General features: G+C 40.9%; 1 protein-coding gene across 1 annotated transcript in view; it reads left to right on the forward strand.

The window, feature by feature from the left end:
- Positions 1-26,068, forward strand: part of slc8a4b (solute carrier family 8 member 4b) — a 56,637-nt gene that overhangs the window by 10,790 nt on the left and 19,779 nt on the right. Inside the window, exon 10 of the mRNA XM_042401609.1 lies at positions 967-1,159. Coding sequence (XP_042257543.1) covers positions 967-1,159 — 193 coding nt within the window. The remainder of the gene's footprint in view (positions 1-966; positions 1,160-26,068) is intronic.

Below are 26,068 nucleotides of genomic sequence, written 5' to 3' on the forward strand. Positions count from 1 at the left end.
AGTCCTGTAACTTCAGCACTTTGTACATTACACCATAATTTGAATTATGACATAAAGTAGCATATAAAGTCACAGAGTAACGTATGGGGACTGCTCAAATCACTGATAGCACTATAAGCAATGACTAACAACGACAACACACCCCAGCGGGTTAGCTGCCTGTGTGGCTGTTGGAACTGAAATGATATTAGGAAACTATTTTCAGTGCCACACAGATATTTTGCCAGATTACCAGTACCAACATTGTGAGTGGTACCAAAAATTCACACCCTCTAGAAAACACAAATATAGGGAGCTCTGTCATTGTCATAGAAACATAAATCAAAGTTATACTTTCTCTTTCTGGCCATTATAATTTAGACCAAAATGTACACAAGTCAAGAATTTCTCGGGAAAAATGAATCTTAATTTGAGATGGTCTTTAATCTTTTGGGCAAAGTGGGGCATGCTTAACAGACAATGTGACAAATGCACAAGTTAGATGTTAAGAACTGGTTCTGTAATAATTTAAAATAATTTTAATAGATTGTGTGCACCTCAGCAGCAGGTTTTTTTGCTGTAGCTTAGTGTTGATTTCAGATAGATTAATTGCTTTGCTTCAGCATGTAGTCCCACATTATCCACAAAAAGGTATCATAAGAATGTTATTAAAAGTTCCAGTCCCCTCAGTGTCGCCACTTTTTCAGTTACAGGACTTTGATGAACACCGAGAGAGAATGAAAGTGTGGGAGGATGAGTGAAGAGTGGGTGTTTACCTAATAGCATATTATCTTTTATCTGGAGAGAGTGGGTGGTGATCTATTATCCTCTCACTATAAACAGTATACCGTACACGTTGGAGAGCAAGCTAGTGAGTGAGTGAGAGCGTGGGCATTTATCAACCATATCTTTTACGTCCTTCTAGTGATTCTCCCCTGTGAAATATTCTCTCTTCTTTTTTTTCTTTCTTCCTTTCTTCCTCCTCAGGTATCTTTACCTTTGAGAGCGCCAGTCAGAGAGTGAGTGAGAGCGTCGGTGTGATGGAGGTGAAGGTGCTCCGGACATCAGGGGCTCGAGGCCTGGTAGCCGTCCCTTACCGAACCCTGGATGGCACCGCTAAAGGAGGGGAGGACTACGAACTGGCCGCTGGCAAGCTGGAGTTTCAAAATGACGAGACTATGTGAGTACAAAGACATCGTCAGTAACTGTTTATGCAATCTTTGAAACATCGGAGAATCTCCAAAGCTACCTTTGAACAACATCTCGGAAAACCCCGGTATACTCCTTAATTTCCCCTAAACGATGGTTTTTGTTGCACTTAAAGGTGACTGACATATTTTTGGATTACCACTGACACATTCTTCTTTCTAGTTTCCTTTCTGTGTGATTGACTCCCATTCAGAAATCACTGTGTGGGTTAATTGAGCATTTAACATGCATTCACAGTATAAATAGCTCTATTAGAGAGATAACAGTGTAATAATGCCACTCTTCAAGGTAGGCTACTCTGCATTAAAATGCTTACACACATGTGTCCACATTCACACACACACACACACACTTGCAAAATTGCTCCTGCGTCCTTGGGCACATGCATTTTTAATATGCTGATGTTAGCAGTGTTAAATTGACCAATACATAAAGCAGTTGGGAATGCAGTTTCCTCAGCGCCTCCTGGTGCCTATAAAGCAGGTACTCTGTTTGTGTGTCTGTGTGAGGACCAGTTTCAGTTTCAGATGTTAGGAGCAAAGGTTAGACCAGTTCCCATTCCTTAAGGGTGCTGTTTGATTAGCAAGGTGAGAGGTGAGAAACGGGTTAAGGTTGAACAGTAATTTGTGTGTCTACCTAGAGACTAGATTTTACAAATGGGCAAGAGGCTTGCCAGCTGATACCAGCCAGCCTCTAGGTAGGAGTGTCACCACAAGGGCAGTGTGTGTTTGCATGTGTGCGTGAGTATCCTCTCAAGCATAATTAGGCCTATGTGTGCGTAATTGTGTACTATCATTGACGCAAGCACTACTTTTAATGCCGGTTAGTGAACAGTGAGGTCAGGAGGGGATGAGAGAGGAGTGAGGGGGGGCTATAGAGGGAGAGAGAGATACACTGTAGAGATTGCACCAGATCAGAGGTTGGTACGGTTGGTGTGTTTGCTACTGTACAACAGGATTATAGAGGTAAGTATGAACAGGATATTTTGCACATTAAAGGTTGGGACTTTGTGGGTTAAGAGTTAACAGTAAGAAACGGTGAGCATCTTCCTCTGCTAGACTAGCGGTGCGGGCCTTGTATTTATGAAGAATCTGAGAATCACACTGAAAGGACTTTTTATTGGGGAACATACACCTACATTCAGCAAGCAGGACTCATGTAATCATGTAATGACTGAAATCATTTGTTTTTTTAGTAGTTACACAATAGATTCAACACATTTAAAAGGCTTTTAAAACAGATACAATATGACGCAGCGCAGGCAGAGATTACATTTTTTTGCCAAAATTTATAAAAGTACTAATATGACCTATCCGTATATTACTGCTCATCTGTTTTCTTTTAAGCAGCTTACTTCAGTGGACAATATCTCGGGCTTAACTATCTTAGCCTTTTATTTTACTGTAAAATAAGAAGACTCAGTCAAATGGGATTGTGTCTCTGCTGCAGTAATAGTGATCTGGCATTATTGTTGATCTGCTGTCACTCAGCTGTATAAGTGTCTCTTCAAACCTGTATTTGTTTGCTGTGGTCCGAATCAGTGGATGAGTCTCTTAACTTGGCATGTTTCCCGTTGATTCGGTTTCACAAATCCAAGCGAACCAAAATGTATCAACAAAAGGGAGAATGTTCACTCTGCTCATTGGTTAGCTGTGTCTGGGGTGGGAGCAAGAACAACCACTAACAAACCACTTCAGAACTCACTTGGGACCAGACTAAGACCACTTCCTCACAGGGTGTCGGTACGGTTGTGCTGCACCATCGAACCAGAGTCCGATTCACCTTATTCTCTTTGACTTTTTGAAAAGATGGACAAACCGGAATAAAAACGAGTTAAAATGTGAAACATGAAAGTTTAGTCTCAACCTTGGAAATAGTAGTTTGACTAAACAGTTCCAGTAATCACAAAAGTACATCTGTAGTTTTGTCAAACTACTATTTCCAAAGTCAAGAATGAAATGTTATTCTTCAAATTTTAACTGAAGTCCTAAAGAAAGTCCTAAAAGTGCTATGAATGAATTATAAACAAGTACTAAAGCAGATGTGTAAACTGTGCACTGCAAACAGATCTGTCTTCATGACAACTGAGCAAACTCCATCTGCTGATGAAGACCATATTATACATTTGAGACTCTAGCTAGTAAGTGGACCTTGAGTTAAGATTCTTTCGTCAAACAGAGAAACAAATTGCACAAACAAGATGAGGAAAACATTAAAAATCTTAAGATACTTTCTCCAAACAGGGAATTTCCAGATCTTCTAATATAGGCCCTCATGAGCTCTCCCGCTGGCTCATTTTGCCTTCTGATTTTCCGTCTGGTTTGTCCATCCTTTTAAAAAAAAGCCAGAGAGTAAGATGAAGAAAGATCAACGAAATCGAACGGTCGGGATCAAACACTGAAGAAAACTGAGAGGCTTTAAAGCAGTTGCCTTGGAAAAGCTGGATGAGAGGAGCGACAGCGGAGGAAAGGGAGGCGATGGATCGATAATCCGATGTTTCCATGTAAAGGAGTGTGAGGAGAGGGAGAGCGGGATGTGGAGGAGAGGAGCCCCTCTGGTATATTGATCTAGTCGTCCTGTTGTTTTTCTCCCCCCCCCCCCACTCTCTCTTTTCTTCACCTCCTTCTTTATCCCTCACACTTAATCTCTCCTGTGCTGTCTTCTCTGTCTCGTCTGAGTTTATACCTTGTTTTGTTTTCTCCGTTTCTCTCTGTAGTATTTCCTTTTATACTTTTTATATGCAATACGGTCCTCATCCAGGCATATTGTACATATCCTCTCAGTCCATCCATCCATCCATCCATCCATCCATCCATGCATCCATCCATCTATCCACTGCTGCTTCATGAGAAGTCCAATCAAGTCTCCACTTTGGGCTTAAGGTGGCTTAAAACCTCCCTCATTATCAATATCCCATGAGCTCTTTCTCTCTATTTATTTATCCCATTCTTCTTCTTCTTTTCATGTCTTTTCTAGCTGCTGCGGCTCCCTGTGTGTTTTCTCTCCTCTCTTGTCAAAAAATCCCCCCTTCCCCCACACTAATGTAAACCTCCTTTCATCCGCCGTGCTCATTTGTGCCTTTCCTCCCTCGATATCCCCCTTTTTTCCCTCTTTTCTGTCGTAGCCGCATTAAATTTCAGCCTTCATTGACCTTGGATTTGCTCTATATGCCCATTTCTTGCTTTCTTTCTTGTTCTTCTCTGTCATCTCTCCCCTTGTTTCTCCCATCCCCCCATATTTCTGTCTTGTATATTTTTAGATTTTCTTCCACAGCATGAGTTTTGTCATCCGCCTCCTGCATCCTCCCTCGATCCCTCCCTTCTTCACCTTCTCCTCTACCCTCACCTCCCTGTCATCTCACGTCTCTCCTCCCTCCCTTATCGCCCTCCACTCTTCTTCATTAGCATCTTCCTCCTTTTCTGGCTTTCACCTTTACTTATTTACACTTTTGTCTCCCCTTTCTTTTTACCTGACACCCCTCATCCCATCATGTTGTCTATTCCTCACCCTGCACCTCTCTTTCTCTTCTCCTCTGCCTTCTCTTTCCTCTCCATCCATCCATCTTCATCTAACCCTTTACTCAGAATAAGGAACTTACTGCCAAGGCAATTTAGCTGGATCACAACCCAGACATAATTCACCGTCCACACTCTCCCTCTATTCTGCCTTGTCCCTCCCACAGTTATGTCTTCCTTCACTCATGCATAATAGTTTTGTTTACTCCGCTCTGCCTCCTCCCCCCGTTCCTTTTGTCTATTTCCTGCATTTTTAGCAACCCTTTATTAATCTGTCACTTTTCTTGTTTATTCTGTCTATTTGACTGAGCTCTCTCAAAAGTTTTGGGGAAACAAGTAAAGCGGTAAAAGTAGGAGGACGGACTGAGAGAAAGGCAGGGAGGATGACGGCGGTAGTGAAATATCTTGCAGAAAATCTAAAAGGCACTGGAGCTGAACGCGGGAAAGGTGGGGAGACAAAGAGGAAGATAGAAGAAAAGGGTGTGAGGAAGGGAGAGAAGGAGAAGAAAGCTTCAGCTCAAGTTAAATACAGTGATGTACCCTGTAGGAAATCCACTTTCCCCTTTTAACCTTCGTTAGAGATCAAAGGTCAGGTTTCAGGTCGGTCAATTCATTCAGCATCTTCCTATTTGACACTTCAGTAAGGTGGATCGTTTTAAAGGGGCACTCCATCAATTTTATGCATACATGTCAGTTTGCTGGTAATGAAGAGTGATACTCAGCCTGTGAAAACAGATGTGTTTTTTTTCTCCTGTGGCTCTAGAGGTGCTTTCTCGAGTCTGAGAAAATGACCCTGATGATGTCATAATGATATCATCAGGGTAATCTCAGTTTGGGCTTGAAGGCTACAAATTTACAGAATAAACTGATGGTGTGCAGTTTGGAAGACTTGTTATCAGACAGATGCTATGAAGTTGCATCATGGGAAGGGTAGGATCCATTGTTTTGGACTACAATTCAGAATATCGGAATATGCCTTTGCTGCTTTGATCGTAGCCATTCATTTTATTTATCTGTCTTGTGTACATCCCCCAACGTTATGGAAGTGCAATACTAAATTATTAGAGTACCACTTCAAATTGTAAACCCCCAATTTCAGGCAGTGTGCTCACCAGGAGTCCATCCTGCCATTCACATCAGAGGGAAAACAGTGCAGCACCACAAAAATTGCTTGAGGCATGAATACTAGTGGAATGATAAGTGTGTTTTGATATGCAGTCCTTAACTACACATTCATACAAAGGAAGGAGGGGAAGGAAATAGAAAGCGATGTGGAGTTGAAGACTGAAGGATGGAATGAGAAGAAGGGAGAAGAAGATTTCTGTGTTTCATGATTTGATGACTAACTGAGGACAGAGGTGATGAAGAAAGGGAGTGAAAGAAAGAAAAATGTGCTTGTGTCAGTGTGTTATTATCAGTGCACTCTTCTTTCGCTTGTGGAATTCATTCTGTATCAGTCTATGGGGAGTCACATACAGTATAGATATACAGTGCATATCTGTAATATCTGTGAATTGATATTATCATAACTATCCATGCATATGATAACCGAATCTGCATTATTCACTGTGTTGAATATGCTGCAGGAACGAGTGAATTCACTCTGTTCAGCCAATTAATTCTTCTTTTATATCCCTCTCCTGTTTGCCAACAGAGCTGATGAGTCTCTCTTGGTTTTCTCTCTCAATCTATCTGTTTTCTCTCTCTTGTTGTTTTTGTTAATCAGAGGACATGTGTATGCAGAAGTCAAACTCAAAGTGAACTGTGTGTGTGTGTGTGCGTGTGTGTGTTAGACAGAGAAGGAGAGACTCAGCAGGGTCAGTTTATTCTTAGCCTTCCTCTGACCTGCAACAGAGTCACAGCCAAGACACAGACGACTCCCCGTGTGTGTGTGTGTGGTCCTCTCCCCTGGCTGCTCATTATAAATTTCAAACAGGTGTCGCCACCAAACTGTGCCAACATCTGTTCAATTACTGCATCGCCCTATGTATGTGTATTTATGTGTGTGCGTGTGAATGCGCTCACATTACGTAGCAAACCACCTCCAGCATTTTTTGGTAGATGAAAGTTTCTTGGGGAATTATTGCCATGAGCACTGAATCATTTCAATATGTCATTGTACACACATAGCTGTACCTAACCTTTTTCTGTGTTCCTAAAAGTTGCACTAATGGATTCATTTTTTATACTTTCACACAACAAGCTTTGCTGCCTTTCTCCTCTAGCATGACGCGTAACGCAGCTTACGATAATAACGTTGGCAGATTTACAATCTAAAGTCTCAGTCATTTTTGAAACATTTTTGAAACCTTTATTTTTGAAAGAGGTAGACAAAAACTGGCTTCTCATTTCTGGCCAGCACCCATCAATTTTGACGGCTAAAATGACTGTCACTGGCAGATTTTATGAGCTATAGACAGCTAGCTAATTAAGCTAACATTAGCTATAAGAATGTGTGTAAACCACAGTCTCCAGCTGACTTTTTAATGTTTCTAACTGACTCATTTTAAAACGAGAACTCTGTAAAAGGGATCTCAAATACGCACGTGATATCATCATAACATAACATCATAATATCATGCTAAAAGACTGAAGCTAAGGCTAACAGGTCCCAGGCAGAAAGTCAGTATCCTCACCAGTTAAGAGAGTAGTGTAACTAATTATTCCTATAAAAACGATAAGGAAAAATGTAAAATCTGATGATCTCATTGTAATATAAACCTGTGTTTCTGTATTTCAACAGAATGTTTTCACTTTTGACGTTACAAGAGAAAACACTTTTAGGATGAGGACTAACTTGTTTGTTTTGCAAATCTAACATTAGCTGGTGTTGTTGAAGTGTAGCCAGACTTCCCAAATTTAACAAGACAAAGCTGCTTAACGTTCCCGTCAACTCAAATAGCTTCCAGTTTTTTCTTTTCAACCTAACTTGGAACCCCACAAACAAATGTAGTATCAAAAAACCAGCATTCTCTAAACTCTTTAAATCAGAGTATTGCTCTTACAGCCCTGTGTAAACTGCTATCAACATATAGAGAAATTCAAAGCTTTAACAACCTTTCAGTCATTACATGAAGGAGAAAGAATCTGTTTTTTTCTTCTATTAGGACTTAAACATCATAAAAGTGCACTAGCTAAAATTACCATTGCACGATATTGAGTTTATCTTGTGTAATCGAGGCATCCTGCCATGTTTTGTTATGTGTGAATGAAGCACAAACACAAGTTCTTAGTGTTTTTGACAAAGCTGTCAGAAGAGCTGTGATCATATTTTGCTGCTGGTGAAGAAGTCAGCTTGTAAGTTTTAAGCAGCACATTCTCCCGTTGGCAAGATGTTTCTTGGAATTAAGAGAGAGGCGGAGGAACTACAAGGAAAGCGAGAGTGCATGTTTGCGGATGCTCGTGTGGGTGTGGGTGGGTGTTTGCGCGTGTCACAGTGCTTGTAAAGTGTTTGATATTTGCAACCTGTTTCTCCGTCTGTCACCAAAGTAGGGTGACTAACCCAAAGCTGTTCCCAAAATAAAACATCCTTTGAACTCCAAATCCCCGAGAGCCGCTTGTTGTATGTGTGCGTACCGTGCGTGTGTCTGTCTGTGTACGCACATACAGATGCATTCATGTTTGTGTAAGTGTTTAAGCTTGCTTGCTGCTGCAGGTGCGTGCGTGTGTGTGTGTGTGTGGACAACCGCTCGCTGCACTTCCTCACAGTCATGTTTGTTGCTCATCTAGCGAGTGTCACAACATCTCCTCTTCCCCTCACACACACACACACACACACACGCACACACTCCTAAACATCTTTAGCATTCTAGCATTCTCCAAATAATCAGCATGTCTGCCCTTCCTGCTTATCAGTATATTGCTTAATAAACAGCTTATCATTTCAATATATTTGGACAAAACTGGTTTCAGACAGCAGCTTTTTTTATTCTTCAGTGTTGAAAGTCCAAGCGTGTGTTGTTTAGTGGTTGTGACTGTGCAAATACCAGAATTTAACAGCCTAAGTGCTTTGCATCTTGGGTGATGGTACACTCACCCCATCATACAGTACAAACACACAAATTTGACGCTAGACATGTTATTATTGGGATATTAGCATATTTTGAATCTCGCTGATATTGTCAAGTGGTAGTTTGATATTTCACAAGCAAAGCATGCACTCTGGTTGGTTAGTATGCATGCTGCTTCCTGCTGGGTATATTTATATGCCAGAGTTGGTATTAGAAAATATCCACCCTAAAACCCTTTAATACGGTTAAAAACAGCCTCTGGTAATACAGTCTATATTGCATTTCTGAGGCCATGTTGTTGTGTCTGCCAGTGTATTTTTGTTTCTAAAGGTAACTGGACAAACATGATATTTTCAAAATGAGACAATGTAACTTTGTTTTAACAATTGAAGCTGCAAACTGACTCGGTAATGTCAGTGAATATCTAGTTTCAGTTTGGCTTAAGTTAGCTAATGTTAGCCCCCAAGCTGCAGATTGGCAGTGAGTATGTCAGGGTGAGTATACAGGTTTGTAGCAAGCAGTAACTACCACGTCTTGAGGTTGTTGGAAGTACTTTAAAGTACAATGCTTGGCTCCAGTTGATTCCCATTCAAAAAGCATTAGCTTCTTGCTAGAAATACAAAGTTTCATTTGTTTCAACAAGTCATTGTGGTCTCAGTCGCTACATTCAGGCCCTCAGTGTGCTGGTGGTCATTTTGGAAATTATAGTTGGACTATTGTTACAATATTTTGATACAATTACTTTATTACTTATTACTTGTTACTTGATTACGATTCCTGCCCTGATAGCACAATTTAGCTAAACTTGCTAATGTTAGCCTTGGTGTTCCCAGTAAGCTAGCGTTAGCTTCGGGCATGAAAAGTAACACCCTGCACTCCTTCTTTGGAAGGTCCTCGCTCCAAACGGGAAAGATGGTGCTGACTATAAGCAGCAAGTCTGGGCTTTAAACCAGCTCCAATGTAAACCAATGAGTGACGTCACACTTTGGTACGTCATCTTTATATACAGTCTACAATTTGTTGTGTTGAAAGATTTCAGCGGCACATAAAGCCACGATATCCAAGGGGAAAACATGTCAGTCAGTCACCAGCGGAACTGCTTAACAAGCTAAACTTTGTCACACAGTGCTGAGAGTGAGTTTAAGGTTGCTTCCGTTTTGATTGCTTGCAGTTAATTTGGTAACATATAACAGCAGAGTCGTCAGGAGAAGGTGAGAGCTGGCATTGAAGTAGTACAGTGTCGGCCACCCTCACCAAACTCGAAAAAAAATCTTCTTAGAAAAGATCAATTCCTTTTTTGCCTGCATGACTTCCCCATTCATAAGATGAAAAATGTGCCATTTCTTCTTTCATAAGTCTCACTTTAAACTAGCTTAGATGTCATTTACACCTTTTTTCCAACCACAAGGAGAAAGTCTGTGTTAAAACTTACTGAGCAGCAGGATTTAACAGCCTGCCAGTATAGAAGGTACCGTACAAATTAAGACTCCTTGAGCTTTGCATAACATTAGACAGTCAGAAAGCACATTGTACCTTTCAGGACAGGTTTCAATCCTGCATCCTCTGATGTATTTGCCACCATTCCACACTCCCTACATCCTTTCAGGTTCAAATAACAACCTGCTAATGGGCAGATAAACACTTTCAACCCCCTTTACACCCCCACATCCCCTCACCCCCTTCTCTATTGGATTCCTCCGTCTCTATAACGATGACAGGGTTGTCTTTTTTCCCTGTTTGTTGCCTTAGCAACTTTTGATCCTACCCATTGTAAGCACAACAAAGGGGAGACGACAGAAACAGACAGAAACATAGAAAGAAAGAAAAAGATTAAAGGGAGAAATTATGGGAGTAGAAGCAGGAGCTTTGTTGTTTTTTTGATCTCTCGTTTTCTTCTAAGGATTTGTTTTTCTGCCGTCGTGTCTGAAAGTTTCAACACTATGAACGTTACATTACACTCCCCGTCTCCCGCTGTTTCTCTGTGCTACATGTTATTTCTCTCCTCCCGTTTTTCATTTTCTATCTGCTACCATCTATTGATTCCATCTTCTATTCCCTCTCTCTAGCGTCTATTGTCAGATGTGAAAATGCCGTCATTCTCTGCGACCGCGAGCGAGCGTGCGCGCGTTCATTTGCGAGAGAGACACGTCCATTGTTTGTTCTTTAATTAGTAAAGGGAAACATTCATTGGCCAAATGGATTACGAAGATTAAACAGCAAATCACATTCTGGCGCAGTCATGGTCTGCATGACGGAGAGAAAGACGGAGGACAGAAAGAGATTAAAAAAAAAAAAAGTGAGGGGTTGAATGACAGAGTAAAAATAAAGATGCATTAGAGAGAAGAAGAAAAAATAGATTCTTTCGCTGTCTTTTTCGTTTTCCTCTCTGCCTCCTTTTGTTCCTCCTCCCTCTCCATCCTTCTCTATTTTCTCTCCGTCTTTCTCTTCATCTCCTCTAATGTCACAGCAGTCAAACTTAAGTAGCTTAAGTCAACATCCTCAACAACTTTAGAAGCTTTCTATGTGTGTGTGTGTCTGTTTGCACGTCCGTTCCCTTCATGTGTGTGAGCCTGTGAGTATCATGTTTCAGCCGTGTATTGAAATCGATGTGGCACCCACCGTCTGTTGTTTGCCTATTGACATTTTCTCCATACTACAGTAATTCGACTGGCAAGGCCTCACACACACACAAACACACACACACACACAACTACAGAGCACTTCTGGCTTCCTCTAAACACAATTTTAACCCATTTTTAATCCCTGCCTCTGGCTCCTCTCTCTCTCTGTCTCCTTCTCAGTGTCTTTGTCTTCTCAGTGCTTCTGTTTAACTGTAGGAAAGTCTATTGATTTGTGGGTCTTGATGAAACCCACAAGCTGACAGGTGAAGTTGAAGTCGCAGTTAAGTGTTTTACAGCAGTGGTTTCGACAGGTATCGGAAGGTGGAACGCTAAAACGCAAAACAGCTTTCAGTTGAAGCGACTTTGAAATGCTAACGCTGCTGCTTCTCTCTGTGTCTGGCTGTCTGCCTTTTTTTTAACTCTCCCTGTCTGCTCTTTATCCTCATGCCTCTATGTCTTTGTTATACAATTCCACCATTTAGCATCCCTGTCATTCCCTGTTTCTGTTCTCTTTCAGTCTCTCTCTCTCCCTGTCTCTTTTTTGAACTTCTTAGCCCTGCGTCTTCCCCTGTGGTTGTTTTTTTAGCCTTTGCAGTCCCAGCAATTTTCTCTGCCAAGCATACACACAGTCACACAAACACACCCTTTGGTCAGGATCCTGCGCTCACCCGCGCACAAACACACACAGCACAAGCACAAGCACAAGCGCACACTGACTCTTGCCAGCGCATCCCTGTGATCAAACCCTCCTTGGACTTCACACACCCTGTAATCACGACTCAGAGACCTACCGTGAGCTGCAACGGGCTGCCGGTCCCCAGCCCTTCCATGCCCATGATTAGAGCCTCAACAGGGAACACCCGCTTTACCCCCCCTACCCCCCACCTCCCCCTCCACCCCTTCACTCCCAGCTCCACATCTGCCCCGGGCCTCCCTATTCCACTGGAGGACCAGCAGCCACCACCCTGCCACGCCAAGACCACATTAAAGGCCTCAGAGCTCAGTTCACTGACCGTGGAGGCCGGGGTAGAACCTCCAAGGCGAGTCAACTGGGCGTCCATCTTTTCATTTATGTAACAAGTTTTCTCAGAGTTTTAAACACTTTTTCAGCGATCTGCATGTGCGTAGCCTCTTTTTCACACCACTGCTCTTGGTTTTGAAGAAACAACATTCCCATAAACCAAGTGCTCGTTGTTTTGTGTGTTTGTTTCTTTTTTTCCGTCACGAAGAGGATAAACTTGTGAGAAGTGTCTTTCTTTATATATATATATATTTTTTTTTTTACAGTAAATCAGTTCTTCAGTCCTTCCACCATCTGCCATTGAACAAGACTCAGAAAAGTTTATTTTCTTTGAAAGAACAGTAGTGCCTCAAAGCAATGCAACAGACGTCCCAATGCATTAGTAGACACTGCAGTGCAGAGGCTGAAGAGATACTTGCATATGGAAGCAAAGAAAGGCTGCAGTAATTGAAACCCTATGAGCACCTGAATACCTCATTTTGGAACTTAATCACGACTCAATACTTGCAGTAAAGTTGAAATTTAAAGATTTAATTGAGAGAATCATGCTGTTTATATGGTTTAATAACCCTCTTTGATATTTCCAATTTCAAAAACCTCTTTTTTCCTCAGTTAATTCTGGACTTAAACTCTTTTTTTCACACTTTTCATAAATTTTGGCAAGGGAAGTCTGTCTGCCGTGTCTTCTCCCTTTTTGCTTTGATCATTATTACTGACATACTGCATGCGTGACCTCATATCACCCAACTATTTACCCTCTGATTGGTCAGAGGGCATTGTTAAATTCAATCAGAGCAGTGACCTCTGTTTTTGCATGATTGGATACTGCTCTGATGGCAGTATCAAACTAATGAAGAGAAGAGAAATGATGATGAGGCCTCAGACTGTCCGGTGCTGTCCCGTGGCAAGGATTACCAAACTCTAGTCCAGTACACAAGAAGAAACACTGGTCAGATTTTACAGCAAAGATGAGAAATAATCTGATTGTAAAAAGTGGTGAATGCAGCAATCAGGAGCGGTCAGACGATAAGGTGCTTTAATGAGGAATTTAATATGAAGAGAAAGGGGGTTGGACTTTGAACAGAGTAATTTCCTACATTTTGTCTTTAAAAACAGGCTAATGCTGGTTGTAGGTTATGATAAAAGTGTTCAATATTTTTGTGAAAAAATATATTTCTACTGTATTTTTTAGAAGATTCTGATAATATATCAATCAAAAAATGGATCAACCACACCCACACACAAGTTTTTTTTATGTTATAAAAACACTATATGTATTACACGAGTCGTATTGGAACATGAATATCGTCCTTGTTTCTTTATTTAATAATTCAGTATTTTTTCAAATATATTTTATGAACCTCAGTCTTCATTTTCTGTGAAGCACTTCAGGCAGCTCTCGCTTTTGGTCATGAAACAGAGATGAGTATCACATATTCAACACTCTGCCTCCGCGTAGGAAATATAAAACATGAGATACACAATGTATTTGTAAGTTATTTATTTTGTTTTCACATTAAAATTATATATTTTTTATTTTAGAAAAAAAAAATTTTACACAAGGACATCCACATATTATAAAAACACACCTTTAACTACATATACGCAGCTCAACATGAATTCAAAGTGAACAAACACTTGTGCAGAGGCTGGAAGCTAAAAGACCTTTCCTAAAAACTCAAGACAAGATAGACAGAAATACATTAAATGAAAAATGATTAAAGGCTTCAACATAAAGAAAAAAAGATAACCCTCAAGCTCATTGTCCTCACTATTAATGGGAAAAGACCCAAACCACTCAATCAAATCCCTGTCTCCATTATTGTCAGTGAGAATTAGACGATACAGTAACAAAAAACATTGACCAAGGTCACTATTTTACATCTCAGATAGATCAGATATTACAGTGTTTAAAAATAGAATATTTATGAATGGGAGGATGTGAGGGTCAAAAAGACTTTCTGTTGCCTCAGGGCAGTGAACTGCAGCAGAAAGTTATCACACTGCTATTATAACTTGCATAGACGCTATAGATCAGTGAGCGCAGGATTAGTAGAGAGCCACCGGTGATAAACCTGCGACCAGTTTTGGGTCTCAACCCGTAGCTTGATAAACCTGACTCGGACATGATGAATGCACACTGCTGTGCAAGAATAATGAGCCAGTTCCTGACTGCACTAGATCAGGGTAATCTGGTATGATACGCACACACACACGCACACACACACATATCAGATCATGGTCACTTTTGGGGACATTACATAGACTTACATTCATTTCCTGGAGACTTACTCTAACCAACCAATGACCCAAAAATCGATGTTTTAACCAATTGGGGACACGGCTTTTGTCCCCAATTGCACAAGCCATCCCTATTCAACTGGTCTTAAGTCTGGTTTATGTCCCTGAAAGTGACTTAAGTCATACCCCCATACACACACACACAGTGATGTCAGAGTGATTAAATCACTAATAGCTTGCGGAGGAGACGATGTGACTCACACAAGCTCTCCGTCTCAACTCACATCTCTCACCCTCCCTCTTTCCAATACTTCTCCTTCTCTCCATAAGACTCCATTTAACTCATTGTCCCTCCATTTTCTCTCTCCTTCTTACTCTCTCTTCTCTTACTCACTTTATCCTTTTTTTTTCTTTCTTTCTTTATTAGGATCTCCATTAACACCAGCATAAGCATTGCCTATTCCCTCTCCACCACACATATAGTCATACACACTATAGCCACATAAACACAACAAACTAAACAGCTCATCTCATTGATTTAACAATCAGCTACATGCCTTCTCTCTTCCTTCATCTTCCCCCAACCATTTCCTTCTCCATCCTAATATCCTGCCATTATCTGCCTCTCTTTTCTCACCATCCATCTGTCTATCACTCATCCCTTTTTCCTTTTACTACTCTCTGGATTTCTTTTTGCCCTCCACCTCAGCTTGATCCATCTTCCTGCCCTGTCATCTCTCCGCTTTTATTCTTCGCGTCACAGATATCTTCTCTGTCTCCCTCTTCATTTTACAGGATGATATATCATCCCTCGCCGTCTTATTGTTCGCCCATCCGTTCCTTCTCACCTCTCCTGCTCTCTCCTTTGCTGCATCGCTTCTTCTCACCGCTTCATCGTTTGCCCTCCATCTTTATCACCATTCACTTTATCATCCTCTCTCCTGCCTCCCTCTTTCCTTTAAATTCTCCAGTGTTCCTGGTTTTTTTTTGTGTGTGTGTGTGTGTGTGTTGGAGAGAAAGAGGGCTTACAAAAGTTCTACACTTTTAAAAGGTCAGCGCAGGCCAGACTTTCAATAGACACACACACAGTCCAGCATCTTTATAAGCAGTTATTAGTGTACTTCATGGCTTGTGATTATCGATTTCTTCAGCGTGCCAGAAATACCTTGCCAATAAAGCTTAGTGTAGAGATGACTTTCGGTTTTAATGGTCGGTAAATACAAATAGAGAGAAGAACAGGAGGTGAAGGGTAAAATGGAGAGAGAGATGCGTATGTGGAGAGGAGAGAAAAACATAAACAAACAAAAGGAGAATAAAAATGTCCCACATGGTGCTCTACAGAGTGCAAAGATTTATCTAAGTGCGTACAGAAACGAGGAGTCTCGGAGGGAAGAAATATTGTAGAGGCAGTAAAACGAGAGTGATTCAAAAAGAGGGGAGAGTGATAGAGTTAAAGACAGGATAGAGGTGACAAGCAGATTGATGGAGGTACAAGGAGGGAGGGCAAAACCACGCCTGAAGCCAATATGGAAGTAGTAGTGGAAGTGCAATGCCACTGACAGCTGTTAGATGCTGACTCCAAAAAATCCCTGGCTCCAATAGACTCTCTTTCGAAAAGTGTCAATTTCTCTCTGGAAATTCAAAAGTCATTATGGTCTCAATCACTAAATTCGGATCCTCTAGTAAATATGCTGGTGTACCTATTGGAAATTATTGCTCTGTTAATAAGATTTGAAGACTTATAGTGGGCTTTGATGTCTATCATATGGGCATTGATTGAAAGCTGTAATTGAAAGTTTGTTCACCTCCCGCTCTCCTGGGCCCAGCAGTTGTGCAACACTCAGAGTTCCCAGTAAGCTAGTTTTCGCGTCCGAGGAAGTGGGGCGTGTTTCCAGAGCATGAAAGGCAACACCCCACACTCCCTATTTGGAAGGTCCTCGCTCCAAACAGAAAAAGTGGCTCCAATATAAGCCAACGGGTGACGTCCCACCTCTCCATCTTAATATACAGTCTATGGGAGAAACAGGAACCAAAAGAGAAGGAGAGAAGGAGAAGTATGTGTAAAGTTTAGTTGAAACAGTTTTCTGTGCATCTTTCAGCAAAATGTAGCTGAATCCGGTGCTTCTCAGTTCAAGGACAGCAGACTTCCCACCCTTGGATTCATTATCAATTAGATTTGAAATCCTGTTCAACCAGTTATCTAATGACAACTGCACACATGGTCTAGGTTGATTACATGTGTTTGCCTCATGTCTTTGTCCACTTAGAGGCTGTGAATCAATCTGTGTGCTCCAGTCCCTTTTGTTCTTTGGATGTGTGTAAAGTTTAATTAGATTATTTTTTTTAACTTAGTCTGTCCAATGCTTAAAGCTGCAGTAATCAATATTTTTATATTAACAATGAGTCAAACTCCTATGTGTAACGTGAAAGGTGTAACTTGGAGTAACAAACCCACAAAGAAATGTTGCTCAATTCTGCTGTTTTCCTTGACTCAACAGTGTTTTAGTGTCTTTTAGCACATTGTTTCGGTTTTACAGCCGGTTTTGCTTCACTCTCACAGCTCTCATCAACATCATTTCCAGCCACGTGGCAGTTTTTTTTTTTTTCAGCAAAAAAGGCTCTGATGAACCTACTTTACACTACCTGCCAGCACCAAGCAGCAGACAGACAAAGTAAGCAACTAGCTAGAAGATATAGTGGATCTGCTTATCCTAAAATCACAATTTTTACATTTCTGTTTATGTGCAGGTTAAATAAGATGCAGTGTGTAAATAATACAATTTTATTTTTTCGCTTTGGAGAGAGCCAATAGCTTTTTCCCACTGCTTCTAGTCTAAGCTAAGTTATACACGTTCCAACTCCAGTTAACACACGCCACATCAATCTTCTTATCTCACACTCAGAAACATGTATTTCCCAAAATGTTGGACTATTCCTTTAAGTGATTCCTTTTGTGATAGTTAGTGCACATAGCAGCTAACAAATATTAAAGTACCACTTGATGCACAGTAATATTCTTTGTGGCTCAGTCACTTTCCTCGCTCTAATTTCCCCCGATGGTCAATGATTACAAAAAACTCTCACATCCTCCAGGTAATAAACACACTTGCGCCGGTATTGTGAGTGATTGCTAAAAGACGGATAGACAGATGAAGGGGACACAGGAGGAGAGTGAAGGTGTCAGAGGAAGATGAATAGGTTCAGGTAGAGGCAGTAAATGAGAGCGCAGCAGAGAGGGAGAAAGATGGATGGACGGAGGAGGGGGGCAAGGCAGAAAGACAGACAGAGACAGAGTCGGGGGGGAAAGAGAGACGGATGAATCGCTCTGAGAAAAGACAAGAGGGAGAGGAAAGGGCAGGAGGAGGTGGGAACAGAGAGAATGAGAGCAAATGATGGCTTGAGGGAGGAAAGCAAAACAAATAGGACAGGAGGAACAGAGGAAGGAACAATGGATGAGGAGAATGGCTCATATTTGGTAAGGCCAACTGTTGGCATCCTGGGTGGTGAATGGAGGGATGAGAGGAGGGAAAGAGAGGAGGGAGCGAAGGAGATTGAGGGGAGGGAAAGAGAGGAGTGATAATTTTTCCTTTGCCAGGGGCAGAGAGAGAAGAGTGTGTGTATATGTGTTTGAGCCTTTGGCAGGCATTCGCATGCTAGCTTGGCAGCGGTTGGCATGACGATTATATATATCCAACTGCTTAAAGGCCCTCACCTTGAGCCACTAATGCCAGTCAGTCGAACCAAGGTGCCATTACGAGCACGCACAGGACAGTACTTTCACACATATATATTTGTGAGGACCACCACTGACTACCTTTATTCTCCAGCCACTAAGTTTTTCACAAGCAGCGTTTCATCAGTGGTTCTTTCATTACAAACTCACGCTGTGCAGCCAAATATTGTTCAAAGCCCCAGAGCTGTATCTTAAATTCTGGAGGAGATCAAGGCTGGGCCAACCGTGCAAATGGGGCAACAACCCCGAGTTCTCTGATCTCCAGAGGCTCTGAAAGCTGCAGGCTTATTGTGTGTCAAATGGTTTGTGATTATTTGATTAAAGTTTTGTTCAGAACATGCAGAATATGCAGGATTAAGTCAGTCCCATAACTGCAATGGATGACAAAATCCATTACAATCATGAAATATACATCTTGAAGGGTAGAGGATGACCCCTTCCCAACAAAATGCCATGTTCAATCAAATTAAAATTTGTTTATATAACATTTTTTATCTTTTATCTTGCTTGTATTTTTGAAATATCGTGAACTGTAGTTCCTGTATCTCAGAATTCTCATCATTTCTTTATTTTCGGTACAATATTAGCCACATTTTCCCTCTCCTTTCACCTGCAGCTATAAAAGTCCTCTCTGTCCGCCACAACTATCAGAACTGTTTGAAATTAAGTTTGCAATATTAACCACCTTAAGGTGGCTCTAACTTATTTCATAATCTTGAGATCTTGAAAAGAATCCCATGTGTCAAAATGTAGACCTTCATTATTTCAGAATTATGCTTTCTTGTAGCATATTCCTACATTAATTTGCTTTCATGGGTGATATGGCCAAAAGTAAATCAAATCTTTCTCTCTGATTAATGATTTTAATTGATTTTTGTTTGACTGCGCATATTCAATTGAGGCCTGAAACATCATATTTTTAAAATTATCTTACATAGTAGCTTATAGCTTAATCTTACATACCCAGCAGGGACAAACTGTACAATGTAGAATCTGGACACTGTTCAGTTGACTTCAGACCTCGTAACCAGAGTTGATACCTGAACAGCAAAAAAAAATCGAGAGCACAGACCAGTGTGCAGAGTCATTTTCAGTTTTCTCCTTCTCGTAGATGCGACCGTTAAATTCACTACGAGATGAGCTTGGAAACAGAGACAGCTAGCCATGTGGAGTCACGGTACTCCTGTAAACTGCGGCAAGTGCACATATAGTGTAACTATCACTTCACAGTTTATGTGACTGTCATGACTCAAAACAGCTAATGTAGCCTGCTACCATCTATGTTACTTTTTGACTAAAAGTAATGTTTTTGTGCACAACTCAGTTTTGACAATGTAGACATTTTACGCCTCATGCAAAAACAAAAATTCCAATTAATCTAATCAATATAAGATATCACACAGCCCCGTTTCAGTCAAATTATCACACAGTAAACCAGGGGGCGACTATTTTCCCAGCGTAAAACCATGTGTAGAAATGCAGAAAGAATGGGGGAACGAGAGGGTTAATAGGAGTCCAACAGCTCTTTTTTTTCTGCGGCTATGAGGTTAATCTGACCATGGTGTCATTTATTAAAATGATGCAGCCATAATTACAAGGAGTGGGATTGAATTGTTCAGTGTAAACATATTTCTTTAATGAAGAGCTGGAATAAACTGATGCAGAAGTCGTAAAGCTGTATGTTAAATTAAACCTATTGCAACATTTTTAATCCAAACAACATGAAAGCAAGTGAAACTGATTGTGTTAGGGTGATTTAGCGTGTGTTATGGCACTCTTCAAATAGCTTGGTTCTCTATGGCAGCTCCCTATTTGACCAGAATATTAATATATGATGAGAGATGTTAAAACATACATGAGAACAGATGAGATGGGAGAGAAAGAAAGAGAGAGGAGGGGGGATAAAAGAAGAAGGGATGACAACAGAGGAGGAGGAGGAGGAAGGACAAGTGTCTGTTGCTCATTTATCTCTCTTTGTGTTCAACACTGGTTATTTTTCATCATTTTTCCATCCAGTATAAAGATGGAGAATGAATAAGGATTAATTAAGATGAAGTAATGTCTGCTTGTCTGGCTATTTATCTTTGTCTTTTTGTCTCATTTTTCACCTTTCCCTCCGTCTCTCCAGCTCGTCGCAGCCGTTGTTTTCCATCTTTGAAAATCGTTTTCCCACCATGCATTTTGCTTGCCACGTCTTTGTTTTGGGCTTTAATCTCTCCATCTGTTGGTCCCTGTTGACTGATCCATCCTTCATCCTTACACTTATTGGTCCGTTTTTTTTATTTCTAAATTTCCCCTTTTTGTTTACTCTCCACTCTACTCTGCCTTCTTTTTCTTCTTCTTTATCCTCATTTCCATCCATCCATCCATCTCTGCGTGCATCTCTCCTCCCTGTTAATGTATAATTAAAAGCTAGTAAAAGGGTTTGCGGTAGGGGGAGAACAGAGCTGCCACTCACAACATTTAACTGTATTTTCTGAAACACAACAATGGGAGAACAGGGTGGCCATTATGCATCTTCATCACCACGACAACCCCCTAATGACAGCTTCAAGCTGTAACACTGTCAAGCTAAAGAGTCTTAGATTGATGTTGTGTACTGTATGCAGTTGTTTACAAGTTGTGCTATTATACGGTCATTAAAGTCCAAAAAATTTGTTCATAAAAAATCCACTTTACTGATTTCTGTCACCAGTAAGCAGACTGTCACAGTTCCTTATTTATGTAAAAATTGAGAATATTATAAGAAAAACATAAGAAAACAGAAAAAGATCTCTCTCTCTGGTTGTACTGCATCTGCAAAGCCAATTAGTTTTACAAGCATGAGGTGATTCAGTCGCTGTGAAAATCTTAAATTTCTGCTCACTTTTCACAAACTAACACCTGCCAGTTTCTCATGCCTGAAGGGCTAAAATAATCACTCTTCCTATGTATGAATAATAATTAACAAGCTAGTCGTCACTGTTCAGGTGACGTTTCCTCGTCTCTTTCCCGTTTCCCAGGACTGAGCTGTACCCAGTATGCTTGCTGGGAAAGATGCGAAATGGCCAGCAACACAAGCTGTTACATAAACTATTACATAAAGTGAAAGTGTTTGGACAAACCCCTGACCCATGATGAGCGAGCCACATCAGAAAACTCTCAGTTGACTCACGGACTCATGCGCTCTCATGAGGACGGGCGGTTCCCTTTTGGAAGAAAACTGTGAGCGTCCTCTGGATCCAGTCCAGCTGAATTCTTTCTTTCTGAATGGACACAAATTACATGAGGAGGCAAAGATAGCTGACAGAGTGTTGGGTGATGGCATGACTGGCTGGGTGTCTCAACCTACCTTAAATATTCAGTGTGACAGTGTGAATCAAATTCTGTAAAAGTGTTAATGAAGTGTACATTGCTATGAATGTATTATGGTGATTTAATACCGTAGAGTTGATTCACACGTACATGCGCGATGTACTGTATGTACCAATTCACATCCTTTCCTTCATTTTTTTCTTATTTCCTTTCAAATTTAATGCCATCTTCCTCTCTGCTTCATCTCTTCTGTCTCATTTCTCCTTCTGCTCCCTCTTGAAAAGTGTTAAGTGCAGCCTTGTCCTCGTGAGGCCCTCTCCATCAAACACATCACATACACGACAGAGGTAGAAAGAGAGGCGGATGTTATGCAAACATTGGCAATTAGGACACATAGAGAAGTAGAGAGGAGCAGCACTTCTTACTCTCCTGCTCGAAATATGAACATATCAGAGAAAATTGTAATGAAATAACACATATCTGCAGATTACATCCTCCCATGTAAACCAAATGTAGAGTCATAGGCCTCCTTCAATGTCTAAACCCATACATGCAAATGAAGCATGTTAAATTTGAATTGAGATGGAGGGCGAGGCGTTTGCGGGGGATAGATGATGATCAGGGGAGAAATGCAAGTGTCTCGTGCAACTGTGCAGACTGTGCAGTGTACTGCTGCCACTCTGCATGTGTGTACATGTATGTGTGTGTCAGCTCCGATCTGATCCACTCTACTTTTAACCCGGTGGGAGAAGTAGTAGTACAGGCCCATCATGTGGGCGTCGTTTGAGATCAAACCTCGTCAGAAGCTTCCTCCTCCCTCCTTCTGAATCCAGTCCAGTCTTTTTTTCTCTTCACTCAGCCAGTTTCTCACCAAAATCATCCCTTGTCTTCATTTTTTTATCTGTTCCCTTAAGATTTTACTGTCTCACCAATCTCTCCAGCTGTTTCTAATTACCTTTATTCTCCTCCTTCCTTTCACACCTCCCACTCTTTTCTGTTTCTCTCCTTCCTCCTTCTTTTTATCCCATTCTTCCTTCATAATCCATGCCATTTTTGTCTCCTTCTCTTCCTCCTTTCTTCTATCCTTAATTTCTATTTATCTCTTCCTCTTTCAGTCTTTTCCTTCCTTCACCCTCATCCCTCTCCTTCATCCTCTCCTCTGTCCCCTTTCTCTCTTCTACTCCCAGAGGATAAGAGTAGCTCCTCTGGATTACAGAGCATCATGCAGATTTGTGTGTGTGTGTGTGTGTGTGTGTGTGTGTGTGTGGTAATGTAGCATGATGTGCTTAATCCTGCGCAACTTAATGCAGATACGAGAGCATTAGCATGTACGTTTGTGTGTGGTTGTGTGTGTGTGTGTGTGTGTGTGTGTGCATGCATGAGAGTATGTACTTTGTGTATTTGATACTCCATTTCATGTCTTCCTGTCTCCATGGTTTCCATGCCAACCATACATCCTCTATACTGTACCGCCTGTAAGTGTTTCAGATTCTAACACCCCTCCATCCTCTCTCATCTCTCTTTCCTTCAGTTCTTGTTCCTCTCTTTCCCGGAGGCCAGTAGAGGGTGTAGTTCAGGAACTACAGGCTGGGCTGAGGTTCTTTCAGCTCTCATTCATGAGTTTAGAGAGGACTGAAACTGTTTATGTTTCTACATCAAGGCGATCTGATGTAGGAATTGCATTATAGCTGTTATAGTTATTATTGTGCATTTCAAATCGTACATATATTCTGGTTTGCTGAGGTTTTTCTAATGTTTAATTTACTGTAAGAGATTTAATTGATTATTTTATTGCTGTTTCAATCAGGCATCAGTTGTTTTTTTAAAATTAATAATAGCAAATAAACATTTATACCCTCAGTAACAAGCAACCCTTATATGTTCCTTTATCTTACAGTTATAAAATGAAGAAACTCTATTCAAAAACATGGCAGTGTGAAGAAACGTTGCCCACAATCAGTCAAAGGTTTTAAAATAATTCACAAAGTTTCATACATCTGTCTTCAATTTGACAAAAAAAAAAAAAAAATCTCAATACAACATTTCAACCACATCATCTCGTGTTCTTCCTCAGCAGAAGGAGTTGCTCAGTTGTTGGGGAGATGGTTTAGTTGTCACCATGTGACCGATCATAATGGCATTTGATCATAAGGTCGTATATGGGGCGCAAATCGTGATCCCTTCGTCAAACTACTGTTTCCAAGCTGATGTGACTGTCCACCACTGTTTCTTGCCTCCCTTAACCTTTCTCTGCAACCTGTATCATTTTGACGACGCATCTGACTTCCTAATTTCAACAATCAAAACTTTTTGAGTCAAATGTGCCCTAAAGTAGCATCAGTAGCAACTGCTCCCATGTAAACAAACACCAGCTCCAAAACTCTTTGCAAAAACAGTCTTAGTTTCATTCTGGAGACTTTGTGGTGACTGTATCTATAACGTAAAACCAATCTTGTCCTGGTTGGAATCTTGTGTCTTTTCTCTGTTTCATTCTTGTGTTTTTACAGTGTCAGAGGGTCACTTGTATCACAGCCTAATCCTAGTTTCATTCTATATTTTCCTCCGTCCCTCTTCAAATCATGTTATGCATCTATCCATCTCTGTCTGCCCACACACACCAGAGATGCAACTTTATTACTCACCACAGCTGGAGACCACTTAGCACGAGTGTGTATGTGGGAGAGATGGAGTGTGTGTCTTGTGCACTTTCTCATTATGCATTCTGTGATATCATTAAGAGGGCTAATATCTTTCCCCTTAAGAGCTTTTTATCTCGCTCTCTCTGTTGGCCTCCCTCAAACTGTTTTGTTTGTGTTGCCTCCGCTCAGACGAGATGAGCTGAACGAAGGTTTGTTTTTTTTCAACCTACCTGCCTGTGTAGAAGTGTGTGAGGGTGTGTGTGACAGAAAGAGGAGATACAGACTGAGTCATATCATTTGATCGCGCACAGCTGTGCTCTACATTTTTACCTTTCTGCACTTAATACTATCTGTAAAAAACAAATCCCACTAACTCCAATGTTAACAGTTGTCACACTGATTTATTAACTTCTGAAGTCATTCCTGATAGTGTGACAGCTGATAGTGTAGAATTACATAAACATTTGAGGCGTTTTAGCAGAAAGAAGCCTCAGTTCTTAGATTATCAATTAACAATTAACCAAATGGGTCAAAGCTCAAACAAGTCATTTGTGTTTGCAGTCTGAGGTACATTCAATGCATATGCAATCCAAACTAAAATACAACTTAATTTCAAGAGAGAGAGAGATCACCTGTCATCTTTTAGCTGCTAGTAGCAGCATTTAGCAAGCTCGTTGTTGGAGGTAGGAGGTTCAGCTCCGGTTGAAAAAGCCAATGCTTGTAGGAGCAAATTGGACAGTGAAACCATAAATTTAAGGACAAGTAGATTAAGAAAATAGGCGTTCATTCTATCCGAGGGAAGCACCAAGACAAGTGCTTATTTTTGCAATTACTACTACTACTGACACCAAACATGCCCATTTTAAACTAAACTGTCCCCAGAGCTCAGAAGTAAGCACCACAAGACTAGAGATGCACAGATCAAACTTTTCTCTCCCGATACTGATTCTGAATGTTGCTCCCATATGTTACTAGCAGAAACACAATTTTGTAATGACACTGACAACTGACTGCGGATCGGTCATGTCAAGGCTGATCCGCTTAAAAAGATCAGTATTGCCACTGATACAAATCCAGGCGTATCAGATCTGTGCATCCCCACACAAAACTGAACCAGCTGATATCAAGCTTTCTGCAGAGTAATTGTAGAATCATTGACACCACAAGAGCAGACGAAGGAATCAGCAACTTTAACCGTCACAAACTCATACTGTACCCCAGCAAACTATTTAATCAAGTCTTAAATCAGTGTCACATCTTTTGTGCCCAGATTTAAAGAATTTACAGCACCTCTCAGTCCGTCTTGAAAGATTCTTGGATGTATTTACACTTTTGACATCAAGACCAAGATGCATTAGATGACTAAGGGCGTTTTCAGACCTGCACTTTTTAGTCCAGTTGAATCGGACTCTGGGTGGTTTTCCCTCTTGGTGAAATTAGTTTGGGCAGGTCTGAACACAGCAGGTTTTAGAACTTAAATATCACTCACTTAATCCAACCTTCCTGGAACTGTGACAATGGAAATTTTGTTAGTGTACCTCTAATCCTGTAATCCTGTGTTGTTGATTTTTTTTCGTTGTTGTTCCACAGAACAGCCCTGCTGGTCGGTAAAGGTCTTTTCAAAATAAATCTCCTCCTCCTCCTCATCTCTCTTTCCACCCATCTGACTTAAGAGTCAAGCAGCAAGGACCACAGGGCTCACTTTAGGATAGCAATGGCCTCATGGCCTGCATTGTTGTTCAATTTTTTCACTTTAAACTATAACATTTTTACAATCTCAGTTTTATTGTGTTGAGGCAGTTCTCT

Source organism: Thunnus maccoyii, chromosome 22 (assembly GCF_910596095.1).
Source record: "Thunnus maccoyii chromosome 22, fThuMac1.1, whole genome shotgun sequence".
NCBI lineage: Eukaryota > Metazoa > Chordata > Actinopteri > Scombriformes > Scombridae > Thunnus > Thunnus maccoyii.